The 20,027-nt window shown below is 33.3% G+C and overlaps 3 protein-coding genes across 5 annotated transcripts; 1 reads left to right on the top strand and 2 right to left on the bottom strand.

The window, feature by feature from the left end:
• The first annotated feature begins 2,326 nt into the window (after window positions 1–2,326).
• On the top strand, window positions 2,327–5,032 carry LOC130818316 (transcription factor ILR3). The gene is made up of 5 exons (XM_057684443.1): window positions 2,327–2,710; window positions 3,158–3,217; window positions 3,851–3,928; window positions 4,089–4,251; window positions 4,329–5,032. The coding sequence occupies exons 1-5, from the start codon at window positions 2,556–2,558 to the stop codon at window positions 4,593–4,595; spliced, it is 723 nt and encodes a 240-aa protein (XP_057540426.1). The 5' UTR covers window positions 2,327–2,555; the 3' UTR covers window positions 4,596–5,032.
• An 816-nt stretch (window positions 5,033–5,848) lies between these two features.
• On the bottom strand, window positions 5,849–10,571 carry LOC130818270 (probable galacturonosyltransferase 12). The gene is made up of 6 exons (XM_057684383.1): window positions 9,811–10,571; window positions 9,481–9,539; window positions 8,841–8,999; window positions 8,137–8,727; window positions 7,106–7,408; window positions 5,849–6,610 (listed from the first exon to the last, which is right to left on the bottom strand). Exons 1-6 carry the CDS (start codon window positions 10,019–10,021, stop codon window positions 6,326–6,328), a joined length of 1,608 nt encoding a protein of 535 aa, XP_057540366.1. The 5' UTR covers window positions 10,022–10,571; the 3' UTR covers window positions 5,849–6,325.
• Window positions 10,572–12,266: 1,695 nt separating this feature from the next.
• Window positions 12,267–18,812, bottom strand: LOC130818299 (polycomb group protein FIE1). Of its 3 annotated transcripts, none has more exons than XM_057684420.1 (14): window positions 18,413–18,812; window positions 17,558–17,623; window positions 17,328–17,450; window positions 16,836–16,916; window positions 16,670–16,762; window positions 16,475–16,550; window positions 15,825–15,904; window positions 15,615–15,686; window positions 15,475–15,534; window positions 14,831–14,927; window positions 13,765–13,828; window positions 13,620–13,679; window positions 13,400–13,517; window positions 12,268–12,594 (listed from the first exon to the last, which is right to left on the bottom strand). In XM_057684420.1, the coding sequence occupies exons 1-13, from the start codon at window positions 18,584–18,586 to the stop codon at window positions 13,454–13,456; spliced, it is 1,110 nt and encodes a 369-aa protein (XP_057540403.1). In that variant the 5' UTR covers window positions 18,587–18,812; the 3' UTR covers window positions 12,268–12,594; window positions 13,400–13,453. The 3 variants fall into 3 exon arrangements, with proteins under 3 accessions (XP_057540405.1, XP_057540403.1, XP_057540402.1); XM_057684419.1 differs by having other exon boundaries at window positions 12,271–13,012; XM_057684422.1 differs by lacking the exon at window positions 16,836–16,916 and having other exon boundaries at window positions 12,267–13,012.
• Between the last annotated feature and the right edge of the window lie 1,215 nt (window positions 18,813–20,027).

Genomic DNA, 20,027 nt, shown 5'->3' on the forward strand with positions numbered 1-20,027 from the left:
TGTTAAATTAGGCCCACTTTTTAGAACCTTTGTCATATGCGAGGTAAGAATATATCATGTCACAAGGGTGTATTGATGTCGCAATGCTACGTTCATTCTTAGAAAAGGAACTTTATAGCTATCATACCTTATAATTAACTTTTTTTTTTTTTTTAAATGTTATACTCTTTTCAATTCATTATTAATGTCATATTTGTTTTTTTAGATACTATTCATATTTTATTTTTAATTTACATTTTATTATTAATCTATAAGTTAAAATATAGTTAAATGAAATCTTGTTTGATTCGTCTCAATGTTATAATTATTTGCATCAACTTTGCATAATTTTTTATTATGCACTATTAGAGATATTAAAAATTGAAATAAGTGCATTGAATAAAGTGTATAAAATAAATGAGATGAGATATCAGTAGTGGATTGGAGGGAGTAATTAACTAGTTAGATATACATAATCAGATTTTATCTCAGTTAGAGTCAATATTATTTTTTTCAGTCAAGATCAGTCTACTCTTTAATAAAAACATAGTTAGAAACAAAAGCTTCCACTCAAGCTTTAATATATTTGCTATATTGATAAAATATAAAATCTATTTAAATTTAATTGTAATTGAAAAGCAGAAAATAAATAAATAAATGAAAAAATTTATATGAATGAAACAAAGAGATAACTCATCTATTAATGTCATCACATGACATATCTTTAAGTACTCTTTTGGCTTTTACAAAATTCAAAAATAAATTAAAATGTTTGAACTTTAGTTCTTTTTCAATTTTTTTTAGCATTATTAAATTTCGTCACCCTTTTTATTTTATCGCCACCCCTTATTTTTTAACATCTCTCTAAAAGCTCTTTCCGAACACTTATTTAACTAAAACAAGCTAAAACTAAAAATTGAATTACAATGGCTAACGAAAATGAGCATCAATATGATTGCGGAATCAATATGATTTGTTAAAATTTGATAAATGCCCACTCTTTTGGCTATAACTTGAAATAGGAAAATCATATAATTTCAATGTTTGCGGCATTAGAACTTAGATTTCAAGATCTTTCCAATGATATATTATATGCCCAATTCCGATAACCGAGCGAGAAATGATGATCGTTTAAAGTTTATTTGTGCTGAATTTTGATACATATTCAATTTTTTAGGCATAACTTTTTATAGAAAAATCGTATTAATGCAAGGTTAATGGCATTAGAAGCTAGACTTCAACATCTTTCCAACGATATATTATATACCTAATTCTGAAAAATAGAGCGAGAAATTATGACCGTTTAAAATTTGCGCGACCGGACCGCGGTATGGTCGTGTTTAAAACGTGCAACTCCACCGCGGTCCGGTCTCGCGTTTCACGCGACCATACTAAATGTTAGAAATGACTGCAAACTGTAAACGGTCGTTATTTCTCGTTCGATTGTCAGAATTGGATATATAATATGTCGTTGGAAATCTCTTGAAGTTTAGTTTTGAATTCCGCAAACCTTTCATTAATACAATTTTTCTATAAAAAGTTATGACTAAAAGATTGAATATATATCAAATTTTAACACAAGCAAATTTTAAACGATCATCATTTCTCGCTCGGTTATCGAAATTGGGCATGTAATATATCATTGGAAAGATCTTGAAGTCTAGGTTCTAATGCTGCAAATATTGCAGTAACGTGATTTTCTTATCAAAAAATTCGCGCAAAATAGTGATTATGTATCAAATTTCAATACAAAACGTGTGATTAGGTTTATTTTCCGATTTTAAAAAATTATTTTCTTTTTTAAAATTAATATTTATTTAAATTTAATTATTATTCATAAATTTAGTTTTGTAATAATAACGGTTGATTTTATAATTAAAATAGATTTAAGGGCATTTTAGTAATTTTATTAAAAAGGGTGGCGAAGTTTAAGGATTGAGTTTTTTTTTTTATGTAATTATCATGTCAAATCATTTTTGAACTATGAGTCAATAATCTACTAATACTTCTATTTAATTGTATTTTCAAGTATATTTGGCAAAAAATTAGGGGTATTTGGTAATGAGTAACTTATTCAACAGTTTTTATTTATTTTGACACAAATAGATAATTGTATGATCAAATCATCTAATATTGATAAATTAGCTAATTGAAATAGTTTATTGTTATAAATTAGCTATTATTAAACGATATGCTTCTGACAACATATTTAAAATCAACTGACTTAATTAATCACTCCAATTAGATATCAATCGTCTAGTACCCATTTAGTCTAACTACCATGGTTTATGGTTCATGATTTATTGTTCATGACAAGTCAAACAACCATATCCCCAATTTGACACATTTGTCAACAGTCACACATATTCCCATCCTTTTTTGACACTTTCACATCTCTTCGCCATAAGCAAACATTTTAGTATTACCAAATCCCTAAAATTAATTTATGAAAATACACCCTTTCCCATTTTCTCTCTCCACCCTACCTTCTCCCTGAATACCTCTCTTTCTCTCTCTAAAGCTCACCAAAAAAATTCCCCTTTCGCCTCAAATTTCCCGGTAATTTGAATTGTAGGATGGTTTCTCAAGAAAACTCTAATTGGGTGATTGATTTTAATTCATATGTTGATGAACTTCAAATCCCTACTACTGATTGCAATTTCTCTTCCCCCAATTTTGCCTTCAATAATTGTCATTTGCAACCGCCTTTGAACCTTCCATTCAATGTCAGGTACTCAATTTTCTTCATTTTCTTTCATTTCTTTCTAATTATTTTGGTGTTTTTGATTTGGGTATCTTCTTGTGAGGCTAGGGTTTCATAATTTTGTCCCCACTTGACAATTTTCTGGCTAAAACTGAAACTTTTAGAAATTTGAGAAATTCCCATAACTCTAATCTTATTTTGCTTATTTGTTCATATGAGTTGCATCATTTGTGATTATTTTTGTTTTGAATGATACGTTGGGGTTCTGTATTGGGGCGATTAGCTCACTTTTTGAACCAGAATGCTAAAATTTGGGTGTTATAGACTGTACTTTTTTTATCTTCTAAGTTTATGTAAAGATGGTATCATTGATGTGGTTTGTGATGCATATATTTTGCAATTTGTGTTCTTCGTATTTGAGTGCTTCATACTTTGTTGTTCTCTGATCCTTGGCTCTTATGCCTGTTTCATTAGTGCGGAAGTTGAGGGAAATTATGGCGATTCAGAGGGTCCTAAAAATAACTCCAAAAAGAGGTATACTTCTCTGTTCTTTCCTTTGTCACCTAAAGTTTGCTGGCTTTTGGATTTCTGATTGATTCTCTGAATTTACTATTGTTTACCCTAAAATAGCCCAAAACCGAGCGATTCACAAGGAGATTGGTTAATCATGTGATAGCAGATGGAACCATTATCCTTGGATTGTAAAGTTAGGGCAAATTTGGTTTAGATAATTTGATAATAGTTATCTAGCAGATCATATCATATACCTTTCAGAGATAGGGCTTCATTTATATAGTGTTTCATTTATTATTTATGTGTCACTTTTCAAATAATTTTCCTATGCATGTAGACCCTTGTGTGTATATTCTTGATGGGGATAAAGATTATTATGTACTTTAGCAAAATAACCCGTTAAATCACGTGGGTCAATTGGAAACAACTTGTTTATTTTTACAAGGGTAATATATTGGTGTGTATTCGACCCCCAAATTTTCGCATATAGTGGGTCTATGTGGGGGCCTTATAATGGCATTGGGCATTGGGGTAATGCAATGTGTTCAGAGCCTCGTGTGAGGTTTGGATGTTGGTATAGTGTTAAGAAATGTATTTGATGGCTCAACATACCACCGCTCTCTCGTCACAACATTTTGTTCCTTCTTACTACAGGGGAAGATCCGACTCATGTGGTCCATCTAGCTCGAAAGCTTGCCGGGAAAAGGCACGTAGGGATCGCCTTAATGACAAGTTTAGTTCCTTCTCTTTTTTTCATATTTTGTAGTCGAGTATGTTGGTTATACTGATTTTTGCTAAAAAAAGAGAATAGCTATACTATCAGCCTTGCTTGCGGCTGGGCAGATGCGCTATGTTGCATCAGTATGAACTAATGATTTGAAATCTTGCATAGGTTTGTGGAATTAGGCTCGATATTGGAACCTGGTAGACCTCCTAAGACCGACAAGGCTGCCATTTTGGTTGATGCTGTACGAATGGTGACTCAACTAAGGAGTGAAGCCCAAAAGTTGAAGGACTCTAATTCGAGTTTACAGGAGAAGATCAAGGAATTGAAGGTCCGTGTAGTGTTCTAACGTTTTACTCACTTTAATTCGAGTTTACAGGATCTAAGTTTGTTTACATTCCTCTTTAGACTGAAAAGAACGAGCTGCGGGATGAGAAGCAGCGGCTAAAGGCGGAAAAGGAAAAACTCGAGCAGCAGCTGAAGACTGTGAATACTCAACCAGGATTCATCCCAGCCCCAACTGCAATCCCAGCTGCTTTCGCCCCACCAACACAAGGACCGGGAGGCAAGCTGGTTCCGTTTATGGGATACCCGGGAGTTGCTATGTGGCAATTCATGGCTCCAGCCTCAGTCGATACGTCACAGGATCATGTGCTCCGCCCACCGGTCGCTTAATTGGATATGTCATTAGTCCTTTCTTCGAGATTACGATCACACCTCATGATTTTCCCCTTTTTTCGGTTTCAGTCAATTGTCCATTTGCCATGACTGTTCTTGTGCTGAAGTCTACTAACAAACTACATATGATTGGATTTCGAATGTGTATGTTAACAGTGGAACTTCAATGAAAATGCCGCTTCCGGTTGTTCAAAAAAAAGGTAACTGTAAAAATCTGAATTAGTTGATTTCTTTCCTGTTTAGCCATCCTGTATATCGGTTCTTCTGGCTCATGATTGACAACTAGTCTTAAGTATTACGTAGACCTCATTTTTTTGACTGTAAGCGATCATATGAACTTTTAAGGTCGCTGGAAAAACAAGAAAACGCAATGTCGTGTTGACATGATTTCATCGAAATTCCAATTTTGTTTTAATGTCTTGTTCATTTGCTTACCTCTGCTCAGGCAACTTAACTTTTATCTTGTTGGTCTTAGCGTAAATGCGTAATGTTGTGTTTTATTCGGAAAGTCGTAATGTCTTGTTCATTTAAGCTATGCTCAAGCTCGTTTACAATGCGACGTTTTGGGTTAGAATCCGAAACTTGTTTAGTGTATGTTGGAGTGATGTGGTGTATAATGTACCCTTTTCGTGAAGTGTTTGTTAAAAAGAGCCAAATTGAGCGTGATTCTTTTACCATCTTTTCGTGGAGTGACGTGCTAGTTTGGGATATGGGACCAGTCAGCTATTTCATTCATTTTTTTATATTTTTTTTGTGAATCCACCTTTCTTCATTTTTTGCTTTGGAATTTTTTTTTTCTTTGTTTTCCTTTTTGAGGTTTTAATTTGTTTTATTTGGTGGTAGTTAGAAGTGTTCAAAATAATTTTGATATTTACTAGATTTTGGAATCGAAGTTGACTTAGTTCAACTTTCAAATGAATCTAAAATAATGTAAAAATCAATATAGATACAAGTTTAAATTGATTCAAAACATCTAATTTGAAATTGACCCGATGACCCGAATAAACAACTCTAGTAATAGTTATAGCCTTTAGGTACTTTGACTTATTTATTTTCGATAATCTAGACACGAATATGGATTTATTCAGGTTGAAACTTTTGGACCCAAATTTTGACCCGTTAGGTTTGATGAGTCTAATTCATCTAAGGTTTTAAAAGTTGTAAGCTGTAGAGGGTGAGTTTCACTTTCACCGATGTATTATTGAATCACTAATAAAATTCAGTCACTTTTTAAGAGGAGGTGACATCATTAAACTTTGATGCTTTTGTTTTGTACTTGCAAAGCTTTGATCTTTTTGTGCTTACTTAATAATTACTTGTGTATAACTCCTGTTTTCTACCTTCTCTCACATCTTTTCTTACAATTAGAGAATCACTTTCATTTCATTTTTAACAGTCATTCAACACTTCCAGGAGTCTAATCATGATTGTTATAAGCAAGATTTATGATGACAATGAAGATGATCTATGATTTTACACTGAATCATGCATCAAAATTATTATATTATGAACTGAAAGAATATAGGAAGAGAGTATACACAAAATCAAGAAATCTCCTATACAATCTTTAGGAGGCTTATCTAAAAGTGTAAAACTAAAATTTCTTCCTTGGCCTGCCTCCAGATCTTTGAGTTTTCCTCCTCAGTGCACCCTCGAATTTTCGAGAAAATTTTGAGTGCCCTTAGCTCATGTACAAAAGTGTCCTCATTTTCCAGCAGAATGAATCCTCAAGTTTCTCTTATATGACAACCTTTGATAAATTTATCAGAGAAATTAATGTACTTAGCCCATAATGGCCTTAACTGGGGAAAGGCTATATCAAGCCAAGGCTTTGCCCTTCCATTAAAATGGATGACACCGGCATTTTTAGCATCTGCAAGGCCTGTATTTTCTTGGTATCCAAGACCTAACATATGCCAGAAGGGATCTATGACATGAACGTGATCGTGGAATGCTATTAGTCCGGGTGGTAGAGTTCCGAGCTGCCATAGACTTAGGTCTGAGTTCAAGTTCTGTGTACAAGAATATCATTGTTTTGATCAGATGGTAGATACAAATTTTATAGATGTTAAGTGCTAATTCAACTAAAACTTTAAACTGATGGTCTGTCACGCTCCACACACAAGAGAATTATGGATGCAACACAAATCTCCTTAATTAAATGGAGGTGTGGATGAGATTCGAACTTGTGGCCTGGGCTCTGATACCATGTCAAGAGACCAACTTTACCAAAAGCTAAAGTTAATTATTGATTCTTTGAAATGGCATCAGAAGCCAACGTGATAAAAGGTCACGTGTTCAAATCTCAGCCTCCCCACGTATGAGAAGAGCACGCGTAGCATTGACGTGTTTAACTCAAAAGGCTCTTGTGTGAGGGAGCGTGATAGTATAAAACAAATCTTGAGGCTATAACTATTAGCTTAAGCTTTTGGTTGAATTAATCCCCTTCACAACGGTATAAATTGATATAACTTGCATGCTAGAATCTAATATTGTTTGTAGTTTACCAGTTGGAGCCATTGATAGTAGGAATGAGTAATGTTAGACTTTCTCCAAGCCTCTAAATCAAAGATGTTCATGCCATAAGCCCAAGCACATTCATCTGGATGAAAATTATTTGCTATCAATGGATGAGAAAAGTTCAAATAGTTTTTAAGTCTCTTTGACATCACAAACTTATCATCTCCATTGCATGTTTGTACTGCACCATTAACCTTTCCCTTCATATCAATGTCCCATAAGGGTGTCAGATCTGTTTGTATCACGATATCATCATCGAGGAACACCACCTTATTGAGGCTTGGAAACAACTAAAGGCCATGAAAGAAAGAAACAATCAGTATGCTGGCATTTGGGTCGTTGGATTTACACAATCTAACCCTTGTTAGAGACTATTAAGAGGTTGTTTCTAAGTGACCCTTGGTAGCAAATATCACATACAACATGTATATAAGAAGTACAACTGATTAAATAAGCCATAAGATATAGTCCATTATAATTTAAAACCAAATAACTAGAACTCTTTGGCCATCGAAATAAGGGACATAAGTGGGGTGTTCAATGGGCCGGAAAAAGGTTGGGTCGGGTTTAAGTAAATATGAGCCGGATTGAATAAGGTTCCTTTAAACTTAATATGGCTTTAGCCTGGTCCGATCTGTCCCGTTTTTATTACTTAAAATTGTTATAAACTATTAATTTATAATAATTAAACTTTAGAAACGTTAATAATCTTCATTAGCATTGTCATTTATAATAATTAAATTATCAATCAATTATGCTATTTAAAAGGGTTCATTTTCGACCTTTATTAAGCCCTTTTATAGCCACTTCATTTTAATCATAGTAGCTTGGCCCACTTTCAACCCAGCCCTTACAAAACCCTTATAATAAAACGGGCCGGATAAGGGCTTAAAATGAGGGCATCCCTTACAAAACCCTTACAAAAACGGGCCGAATAAGGACTTAAAAATGGAAGCCCGACCTTTAAACACCCCTAGACATAAGACACAAGAGGATTATAAAGTTCAAATGGATGTACCTCAGGAAGATGTATTCTTATATGATTCATGATGGAGTTATACTTAGGGCTCATAGCTTGAAGCTTAGCAGCAATAATATGAGGTTTTTCAGTATCACTAGCTACAATAGCTTGAGACCCACCTCTAAATTGAGACCTAGCCTTGTGATCCTTCTCCATAGCTTCCAAAACAGGCACTTTCCCTTTACTAATCCAATCAAATTGGTGCAATGCCTTAACTTCAATCACCGCAGGCGTCAAAGGGTGTAACGAAAACCACGCTTGCATAGGCGCAAAGGTTTTCTTATCGGTGATTATGTGCAAAACAACCTTCTCGGGATGTATGGAGTTATGGACGAGAGAGTTTGCAACAACCGAGGCAGCTAATACATTGTCGGAGGCTAAAACGAAATGAAAGAATGAGTTGTCAACTAGATAAGGGACTTGCTCAGGGTTTGGAAGTTGAAGGCGCGCTGCTGAATTCATGCTGTGCTCATTGGCTAGCCTTAATGCTAGGCAATGGAGTTGTTTCGGGATGCTGCTAGATGCTACATGCCGGTATAAGTATTCTTGAATCTTGGCTGTTCGCGTCCTTTGTTCAAGATAGTTTACCTGTAACACACGATATATAAGTTCCAGCTGATGATTGAAGCTCCAGAATATGTTATATACTCTATCAGAATATGAAGTCGAGATGTTTAAAACGAAATGTTTAGGCAAAGTACCATTGATTTAAGCTTAAGACCAAATGTTCTAGCATTTGGTTTAGTGTCCCTCATTTCATTCATAAACTCTTCTAGTGATAGAGGGATATCTGGTCCTGGATTTTTCTCATCTATATAACCACTTGGTTCTTCAAATACTTCATATAACTCTTCTGGCACCTGTGATGATATAAGATCAAAAAAAGAAGTTTTAGGTTCAAAAACTTGTGAAAAACATTCTCTTATTAATACATGTCGTAACCCTAATGTAGACGTGTGCAATGGAGCGCATGCAGGGTAGGACGAGCTTTGCTTTAAATGGGTTGGGCAGGAGACGGGCCTTGTACAAAAGGACTTACATAAGTGGTTCAAAAGTGGCTCTATTCGGCCCATTTAACACCTGCTTAAGAAAGGGTTTGATAACAGTCTCCAATGAACCCCATTCTATTGCACAGGTCTACCTCAATTCCAAGTGTCTCCTATGAGACTGGGCATAAAGGTCGGATGTATAACATAGAGATTTATTTTATTCGACATAGATTGCAAATGTTTCGTTTGCATCTTCATATTAATAAGAAAGACAAATGATTTAATAAATCATTATACAATATTTTATTATAATACAAAATCTAAACATATATTTAGAAAAAGAGGGGATTACATCACTTGAAGTAGATGTTCTTCCTAGAATCCTTGGTGCAAGTCTTTTCCCCAAGCAACCTGAATCATTGAAACATGTTAACTAACAAATAATAATTAGTCCAGTCTCATTTAGATTGCTACATTTGACCTGTGATTTTTTTAAGTAAATTGTAGCTTATGTTACTCGCACTCTTCATTTTGCTTCCGTATCCGTGTTCGATCCTTGATTGTCGGACATTGGTAGGGCACTTAGACACTTCATTTTACGGGTAAAATTGAATATTTAGACGTATCCGACACTTAGACACCTATAATTTGTATTGTTTAGATGAATTCATCCACAACATACCTAATGAAGAACATCTTCTTTGGCCATCAATTGTATCCACAGCAGTCAAAACAAACACAAAACGCAGCAAAAAAGTGAAGAATAAAAGAGAATACAACACCATCCTATAAGAAAACCTCCTTGAACCTGCTTTTACTTTGATGAATTCTCTTACTCCTTTGCCAGGAAAAACTGTTACATGCCTTAAACTCGGCGAAATATGAAGCTGCATTGTCAACTACTGATATGAGCGAGATGTACAAAGTATGATGTTGATGATAATACAGCTTAAGATGGTTCTATGAGCGGAATATACTGAGTATGGTGATGATGATGATACTTAAGATGGTTCTATATGCGGGATATATTGAGTATGATGATGATGATCATAATACAGCTTAAGATGGTTCCATGAGCGGGATATACTGAGTATGAGGATGATGATAATACAGCTTAAAGATGAATCTGTGAGCAGAATGAACTGAGGATGATGATGATGATAGACCTTGAGATGATTCTATAAACGGGATATAGTGAGTATGATGATGATGTCGATAATTATACAGCTTAAGATGGTTCTATGAGCGGGATATAGTGAAGATGATGATGATGATAATACAGCTTACAATGGTTTTTTGAGCGGGATATATTGAGTATGATAAATAATGATAATAGAGCTTAGGATGGCATACAAATAGAATATGAGTACTTAATGTTTTGTGATGACTGATTTGTCATGTGTGGGAAGGGCTTAAAAGTGAAACAATGTCTTGAAGTGCAATGTAAAAGGAAGTAAAACAAAGGGAAATGTGTAAAGGGAAGGTTCTTGAGGTTGTTGTTCAAGGTTCCTATCAAGCACCTAACATTGCTTAGCATGCAGGCTTCATATATAATTGTGAATATAACATATTGTTTAATTAATTTTGACTATTTGACCAAAGTTTTTTTTTTTGGTAAGAAAAGGTTTAGGTAGTGTGGACTCTGATCATATATCCAAATCAGCATGTGTCTCGAGAATTTTAAATTAAGTCATTTATAAAGAAATAAGGACTATTTAACTTAATTTTACGATCACGTAATAGTCGTTTGAAAGACAGGGAAATAGATAGGATCGATTTTGGTCACTAACGTCATGACAAACCTTAAGTCAAATCGGTTATAGAGATAATTTAAAACTATTTAACCATTTTATAATCACATAAAAGAGTTGATTAAGATTTAGACATTAGACTTGTTATTAAATAATATTGTACAAGATTATGGGACATAATTTAAAGGGATGATAAGAAAATGGTAAACAATAATAAAAGAAGTAGATGAGAAGGAGCTGTTTGGTTATTATTTGCTTATCTTAAACTCCACATTTGTTCTTCAGAAAAAAAAATATTTTTAGTTAAGTATTCATGTGGAAATATAATATTACAATAATTAAAATTATTTAACTGCAATAAGTTTTCATGTTAGGATTGTTGACAGAAACAGAACTTCTACATGGAAAATGACACTTAATTCCATTTGACTTTAGAAATTTGGTTTGTGTGGTAGGTAAATCTTATTTATTTCTTTAATTAGGTAATTTTTTTTTAGATTTTGCTATTTTCTCGTGGAAAAATTATACCTTTAAATAGAAGTGTTTAATTATACCCTTTGTTCCACCTTTTGAATAAAAAAAGATTTTTAACCTTAATTTATATTCTACATTCGCCCCTAATTAGCATTAAACATTAAAGAGATTGACTTTTCTAATTAAATTATAATTAAAAACCTTAATTGAAAAAATTTATTTACTAAATCAAATCGAATAGAACTAAATTACATTAAACCTAGGCCAAATATATTTGGACATTGGCTGGTGGCAAATTTTATGTCTACGAAGCACATATGCGCAGTAAATGTTATGTTTATTTATTCTCATATTTGAACTCATATATTGATTTAATACGACTGATCTTTACGCGTTGATTTGTTCGGCTTATGTTGAAACGCAAATTAATTTAATATTATTGATCACTACACGTTGATCTGTTCAATTTAACTTGCACGCACATTAATTTAACATGATAGATCTCTACACGTTAATTTGTTCAGTTTATGTTGAAACACATTATAGATTTAACACAATTTAACTTTACGTATTAATTTGTTCGGCGGAGAACATATATTGGGATAAAGGCTTTAAAATTGATATATATATGTTTTTGAACAATTTCTTTATTTTAACAAGGATAAATTTACATAACTAGACCCTTGAAATCTATTAAAATATTGAAATGGTAAAATATTATATCATTCGAGTGGAAGTAACCAAAAAATATATAAAAAACAATTTTAAACAAAAATTCTAGGCCTACCATAAAAAACCGAAAAATGTTCCATCACAAACCAAACATAGGGAAAAACCTCTCGATTTCAATATGGTAAGTACCATGTTATACATCCAAACGAAAACCATGGAAAAGGACAACTCCATAAATTAGATTGGGATGATTATATCAAAGTTAAAGAGATGATAGGTGTTATTAGCACCGTCATATAGCCAAAAAATGTGTTCACTAAAACTTTTAACTAGCTGAAAAGCTTTCTTTTAAGACAAAACCAAGTATCTACTCATAGCTTTTTCATTAGCTTTTAGCCCCACTTTCTCTCAAATAAACAACTAACATTTACAGAAATTATTTCAATTAGAAAAAACTCTAATTTGAAGCAATCATATATAGAAGAGATTTATAAGAAATATGATTAAATAATCGAGACTTGTTTAAGTTAGAGAGCAAATAATTCGATTTTCACTTAGTCCTTCCTACCCTGTAATCAAGAGAAAACAAAATGTAAATGTAATTGTTTATTGCAAGAATTACAAAACATTCATCCTAAATCCTACTTAAAATACATGTCCACTTGCTCACAAAATCTATAACACAATACTTGCTAATTTCTAATCTTCTTAACATCATAATCTACTAATTGATAGCCACTAGGCTTAAGCTAGAAGATTCTCTATCTATTTGCACAATATGACTCAAAAAGCTCTCACATATTTTAGTCATACACTGCTTTTTCATAGGAACAGAGTGAGTACTTAAGGTACAAAACTGGGACTCGTCCGTATAATTGCTCAGAAGTTTTCTGGTTTTTTCATTATCTATTGCCACAGCTCTGCCAGCCATTAGTGCCCATTCTTATCTTCATTTCGCAGACGACAAAACAGACTTCATTCAACATCCTTCGTTATCAGAGAAAATATCAAGTATAACGTATGTAGCATACATTCGAGCAAATTAGAAAGTTTCAATAAAACAATAGCAATGCCAGAGTCTATCACAAGAAAGTTTCATCGGAATGGAACAAATTAACATTTGATCATTCGGGAAACGACTCATTTCATCTGGTTCAGATGTTGACGGAAATCAATTTGCATCGGAACAAAACCACATAACAAACAACCAACACTAAATTCCTAATCACGAAAATTAGGGTCAGCTACAAGAACCAAAACAAATCAATTCATAAAATTATATGCAATGATCGTCCTATAGCATTTTTTTTTTATCAAACAAAAACAAAAGCACGTAAATTCCATATATTAATAAGCATTGATAGATGAACTCACCCTTTACGATTTCAGTCGCGGATTAAAAATTTTAATAACCGGCGCTCTTGAGAACTAACAAGATGATATTACATCCCAACGCCAGATTGTTCCATCTTCACAGCATGCAAGAATGGTACTGCAGAGGGAGCGTTACATTTTTAGTACGTTTCTTGCAATAAAGCTATAAAGGAAGTGTCGATTTTTTTATTTAACGAGGCAAGAAAGTACACATATTTACCTTCCGTCAAATGACATGGCAGTTTGTCGGATTGGGGATTTGGATTGAGGATGTGAGAGCCTGAAATATAAAGAAAAATTACGAGGGTCAACACTAATAACTAGCTTTTAACCTTTCGGGAAAAAAAAATACGAAAAAAACATACTTTGAAATCAGAACAGGGGGGCAGGATTGCAGCTCCCAGACGTAGATTCTCCCTTCCCTATTACCTGACATATAAATCACGAACGATTTGTCAAATTTTGCCTAAACTCTAAACTTAAGAACTCGTGAATTCCAATTCATTAAAAGCAAGCACTTATATGATCTTATCATCTATTCCTACGTGTTTACCTTAATTGCCTATTTGGTAGTTGGTATTAAATGCTAGGAATGATGATGAAAACTTAATGTAATTTAGCTTACGAAAACTACTTGGCAAGGTATATGACCGGTGTAACATAACTCGCTAGTTAATTTGCTTTCTGAATTCATGATTCTCTTAAAATGATCGCAAGTAGCCCAAAACTGACTACAATTTGCTTTTTTTGATTCGCGATTCGCAAGGAGATTAGTAAATCATGTGACAGTGTATATGACCATGCTTCTCCTATTCTAATCATTCTTTTTCTTTACAAGATCGTATGAAAAGGTGGTATTAGGTGGTAATATAAAATTACGGAGAAAAAGACATGTTTGAGGATGAAAGCTCCACTACCATGGAATGATTTGGCATAATTTTAAAAAACTAAAGCTAAAACTTATTTCAATTTCTACCATCCAGTGGCGGACCCAGCTAGGGTCAAGGGGGGGCAGTGGACCCCCCAATCTGAAAAAAATAAATGAGCTTTAAAAAAAAAATTACTATAGCGACCAATTGGCGACCACTTGGCGACCATACTTCCCGTCGCTAAACATTTAAAAAAAAATTTTAAAAAATAAAAGCTTTTAGCGACGGATTGGCGACCATACTTCCCGTCGCTAATTCGTCGCTAATTTGCTTTTCCATTTGGCGACGATTTTTTGCCCTCGCCTTTCCGTCGCCACAACCGATATCCGAAATTTTGACCCCCCAATTTGAAATTCCTGGGTCCGCCACTGCTACCATCTAATACCAATCACCAAAAGTCTCGTAAGAGAGTCTTGGCCCTCCCCATCCACTACAAAAGAGCAGAGGATATCAAGAAGAGGATATGCTCTAGAAAACAACATAATAGAAAAGTTGATCATACCAGCTGCCACTGCATTGCAATGGAAATCAAATGAGAACTTTATGAACCAAATATCACAGTCGGGAACAGGATATTTTTGAAGAATGTCAACTGAACCCTACAAGATTTTGAGCACAACATATTAGTTTCTATTAACCCAAACGTCAAACTCAAATCCACTAGGAAAAAAACATGCATCAAATTTCATGGTAAAAAAAAAGATATTCTACATGATAGGCACGAACTTTTGCAAAAGGCCAATGGTAGCATCTTAAAAAAAATTCCACCAAATAGCATTATACTTTTGGAATTTCACAACTTAACTTATAATCTAACGTTTTTTGGAAATTAATACTACGACAGCTTAAATTCCAAAAGTACAATGCTATGTTATGGAATTTTAAGGAAAGAAGGTTATTTTATTTTAATGAAAAAAGACACGAGTAAAAGCGAAATTTCATAACTTAACACATTATCTAACGTTTTTTGGGCATTAATGTTACGGCAGCTTAAATTCCAAAAGTACAATAGTATTTTGTGGAATGTTTTTAAAGATTTGCTACCACTGGCTTTTTGCAAAAGTTTGTGCCCATCATATCGAATATCCCTAGAAAAAAATTAAAGTAAATTAAGGAGAACCACACCAAAAGAACACATATACTCACCTCTCCCGGAGATTGTTCCTTCATAATTGGTTCCCACAGTACAATCTCATTGTCAACACTCTGATGATACATACAAACAAAAAATGAGTAGTGCTCCAACAAACATGTAAGAATCAACAAAGACTAAAAAGACCATTTACCTTAGAAAGAACAAAATCACCAAGCCACCTTGTACAATCAACATAGTTTGTATGAATTGCAGCAAGGAAGATCTGGAATGATAAACACATATTAAACAAGGCTGAAAGTATCAAAAATTGATGGGATATGCAGCAAGCTAAGAAACACCCAGATAGAGTAAGGTAGGATGTGGGAGAATCGGCAGAGCAAGAGTGACATTTTCTACTTACAGGAAATTGTACATATTTTGTAGGGAACTTTGACGGGAGATCAGTCCATGTGAAAGATTTTTCCACATATGTCCAAAACTCTGCAACAAATTACAAAAATGTAGATTGAAACCTAAACATAAGTGTCTTGGAATGAAAAAAAAAATTAAAAAAAAAAAGAAAAAGAAGAATGTATGATCATATAACCAAAGATATCTTTGGTAGTATAATATCGCATTAATGCTGCAAAAAAAAAGCCTGAGATGACAAAGCATAATTGTGTTTTTGAAACTCAACATCGTCATAAAACCAAGAAGCCAGCATATATTTGATGCTCATAAACTTAAATGAATCACCATGTTAATATTTCGTACATATTAGTTTACCACTAAGCATAACAAACCGTTTCGATTGGCAAACACAAATAAAAATTATGAACAAGATATATGATCTCAGTTGACTCATAAAAAAAGGAAAGTTTATGATGTTTAATAAATGGCTCCCACCTAGGCAAAGTTTGAGGAGGTTTGATACATGCAAAGTTACCCTTGCTAGCGATAAAGATATGTTATTTTGGATAGACTCTTCGTACAAAAAATCATTTACAACTTCACGTAAATATGAAGTGCACATGTCATGTACAGACAATGTCAAGAGAAAAAGAAATATACCCTTCATTGACCAGATTTTTATAGTGTTGTCCATTCCACAACTTGCAATGCGATATATATCCGAAGGATGGAAATCCTAAGTAATCAAAAGAAAGAAAGTATCATTGTTTCATGGGAGTAACCAAAAAATTACCAAAAGAAAGGGGTATACATGTAGATCGTAGAAGAACAGTCCACATCATGTTAAGTACTCACCACACTAAGGACTTCATTACGGTGACCACCAGCTCCAGCAAATATCAAAATGCATATTCCAGTATGAACATTCCAAAGACGAACTGATTCATCCTGATTCACTAATACTATATGTAATAAGAATCACGCAAGTTTAAAAATATTTACAAATATTCACTTCACTCACTTTGCTAGCTGATACTATAAGTGATGGCTTAAGGGACTGAGTCTTGATTTCATTTATTGAGTCTCCATGGCCAACATAACTCTGTAATCATTCAAGTCAGACATCAAAATAAAATGCACAAATTCTTAAATGAGACGGTCTCATGGTGAGACTATCTCTATTAAGCTGGCCCATGTACATTTAGTGTGTTAATGTGATCACATACAAATTTTAAAGTGATTAATTAGTGTAATAGGCTAATTATATGGGCCCGTCTCATTATGAGACGGTCTCATAATGAGCTCGCCAAATAAAACTGAATACCCGTTGGGATAAACACAATGCACCTCAACACAAAGTAAAAGAAAGCGATGCCAAGACATATATACAAGAAAGCATGTTTACAAACTTGAATATGAAAAACCAAATCCTAGCACACAACAGTTCACGGTGAAGATTACGGGTCAAGTACATAGACTACTAACTCAAAAGCTCAAATTACATTACAAATACCTTGTTTATCTTTTCATTTGCAACATCTATTACACGTATTACACCATTACTACCTCCAGCCACCAATAAAGGAGTACGATCAACATCACTAGCCCAGCTAACAGTATAGAAAGACTCCTCCTTCTGATCCATAAAACAAACAAATTGAGATTCAAACAACATAAATAACAAAATAACAAAAGTGAGAAGCAAGCTATTCCAGTTAAGCAGAAAAGCACAACGGTTCTTACATCCTCGTCAACATAGGACTGAAGAACAGCAATTGTACCACCTTCAAGGCATCTATAAACAGTCACCTAGAGAAGTAAATGTATTAGATATTCATTAAAAGTCTCTTTTTGATGATCAATCATCAAAATAAGAATTATCAATCATTAAAATTTTAATATCCAATCAGGATCTAGCAAAATGATATTCTTCCACATGAAAAAACTGATTATTTGATGATCATACTATACACCCAATTAGAAAACTCTCTTTTTGTGCTGATTAAATGCAGTACTAAAATAAAGATCCCTACATAGGACTATCAACAGTACACAAGTTCAATAACTAGTTACACCATTTTTGTAAAGAAAATGAAGTGCTAAAGAGCATCATCAACGACATTCCAACATTCCAACATTCCAATACTCCGATGCCACTTGTGAGGGTTTTAAGGATCATCAAAATTACAAAATCCAATCAGGATCTAGCTTAATGTCTATTATTCCCATTATCCCCAACCTAAAAAACCTCTTTCCCACACAAATTTGCATAATTGATGATTGTACTCAATTCCCAAATTGAAATGTCAATAGTGAGTCACATTTAAGCTTCAAAATTGACAATAATTGAAAGTTATGCTTTTTGAACTACAAAGATATAATCAAACAGAAGAAAATACATTTATATAATTTGAAAACCTTCCTCCCCAACGTAAAAAGTAAAACCCTATTTCCCAACAAAAATGAAAGAAATTCACAGCAAAATCCAGAATTTTAACTGATTAATTAAAGCCCAAATTTGAACCAACAGAAAAATTAAACAAAATCATGTAAGTTTGGGTAAAGGGTACAAAATTAAAAGGAAGAAAGTAGTAATACCCTGTGACCACCTACGGTGGCGAAGACATGGTAGAAACGGGAATCAAGGAAGTTGAAAACGACGGCGTAAATAGGGCGTTTGCCTTCTTGAAGCCTGTTTGTTACTTTGTATTCTTTCTTTCTTGGTGTGTTGAGAGATCCCACTGGTACACACCCTACTCCTATTTTAGCCATGTCTTCCAAGTTCAATTCCTACAATTGTTTCAATGTTTTTTTACCTTCTATCCTTCTTATTATTAGGCTTGTTTAAAAAAATTAGAATTATTATACCCGACTCATTGGCTCACAATATAAATATTTGGTTATTTGTTTCAAAAAATTGTAACTTGTGGGGCCACGTTATCGGCCACTAAAAAAAATATAAAGGGGTATCCGTTGACCAGATTTAAAAGACACAAATATGTTTTTAGGGTTTTTCACATTTCAAATGGCAGTTTCTTGCAATATTTCATTTGGACTTTCAGTTTTCTACGCCGTTTTCTTATCTTCTACTTCTAATTCTCTCTTCCCTCTTCCTGGCTTCTCTTCTTCATTGCTATAACTTACCCGAATTGATTGGGCCGGGACACGGGCCGTTAAAAGGGTTCCTGACTTACAGGATACTCGCTAATAAACACCCCTACTTTTTATATTCCACCTTCGACATTTTTCTACGCAATAGGTCACGAGTTATAGGTGATATGTTGTAACTTACAAGTATTTACTCGTAAGTATTAGTAGCTTGTCCCGTATGAAACTATCTTATTATAAGACGAGCTTATAAAATTAACTTATTTCTAGAATTGTTTATTTTAGAATGTTAAGTGATTATATAACATACTAATTATAATAAGTGAGTCCAACCCAATAAAAATCATATCACCACAAAATCGTCTTATTTAAAAATTTGTGTTTGATTAAATATCTCACTTTGCAATTTTTTTTTTCTGTATTTATATCTTAAGGAAATCCAATTATTTACAAAATTGTATCTAAATTATCAAGTTTTTTTTAGTGTTATTATCTTTTCTAAAGGAAAAACTTTATTTACCCATGTATTTAAGCTCCTCATGTGAACCCTTCTCCTTTTTTTCTTAAAATTAAAATTAATGCATTATTATATGATACATTCAATTAGAATTGAAAGGATTAACACTTAAGGCACTCTTACCCTTTCCCCAACTTCATCAACAAAGAGCTAGTCTATATTTTTTCTCCATTTACTTTTTACATATTTTGTAAATTTTAAATTTTGATATTTTAATACATATTAAAAATTATAAAAATTGTTTATGTATTGGTGACACTAATATCGAAGGGCATATGAAAAGGTTGATGGAAATAATATGGCAAAAAGAGGGAGGCACAAAATAAAAGAGTAAATAGTACTACTCTATCCCTTATAGATTGAATCAAAGAGAAATCGATATTTTTTAAAAAAAAAGCGGATAATGGTAATAAATAAAAAGATAAATAAATTATATAGATGAAATTAAAAAAGAATTAAAATATATATATGAGATTAAAAGAAAGTAGTAGGTCATTGTCCATAAATAGAAACAATGCATAGTAAGTAAAACAGACCAAAATAGTAAATATTGTAAATTCAATGGGACGAAGGGTATAACATACCATT

The sequence above is a fragment of the Amaranthus tricolor genome, chromosome 7, assembly GCF_026212465.1.
Source record: "Amaranthus tricolor cultivar Red isolate AtriRed21 chromosome 7, ASM2621246v1, whole genome shotgun sequence".
Taxonomy (NCBI): Eukaryota; Viridiplantae; Streptophyta; class Magnoliopsida; order Caryophyllales; family Amaranthaceae; genus Amaranthus; species Amaranthus tricolor.

Excerpts from the sequence above, each read along its gene's own strand:
- LOC130818316 (XM_057684443.1), top strand. The coding sequence starts at position 2,556 with ATGGTTTCTCAAGAAAACTCTAATTGGGTGATTGATTTTAATTCATAT. Across the intron at positions 3,218-3,850 it reads AAAAATAACTCCAAAAAGAG|GGGAAGATCCGACTCATGTG; the intron begins GTATACTTCTCT and ends TTCTTACTACAG. Across the intron at positions 3,929-4,088 it reads AGGGATCGCCTTAATGACAA|GTTTGTGGAATTAGGCTCGA; the intron begins GTTTAGTTCCTT and ends AATCTTGCATAG.
- LOC130818270 (XM_057684383.1), bottom strand. The coding sequence starts at position 10,021 with ATGCAGCTTCATATTTCGCCGAGTTTAAGGCATGTAACAGTTTTTCCT. Across the intron at positions 9,540-9,810 it reads AAGAAGATGTTCTTCATTAG|GTTGCTTGGGGAAAAGACTT; the intron begins GTATGTTGTGGA and ends TCAATGATTCAG. Across the intron at positions 9,000-9,480 it reads GAACATCTACTTCAAGTGAT|GTGCCAGAAGAGTTATATGA; the intron begins GTAATCCCCTCT and ends ATATCATCACAG.
- LOC130818299 (XM_057684420.1), bottom strand. The coding sequence starts at position 18,586 with ATGGCTAAAATAGGAGTAGGGTGTGTACCAGTGGGATCTCTCAACACA. Across the intron at positions 17,451-17,557 it reads AGTCCTATGTTGACGAGGAT|AAGGAGGAGTCTTTCTATAC; the intron begins GTAAGAACCGTT and ends TTTATGGATCAG. Across the intron at positions 15,687-15,824 it reads CAAAATATGTACAATTTCCT|ATCTTCCTTGCTGCAATTCA; the intron begins GTAAGTAGAAAA and ends TTATCATTCCAG.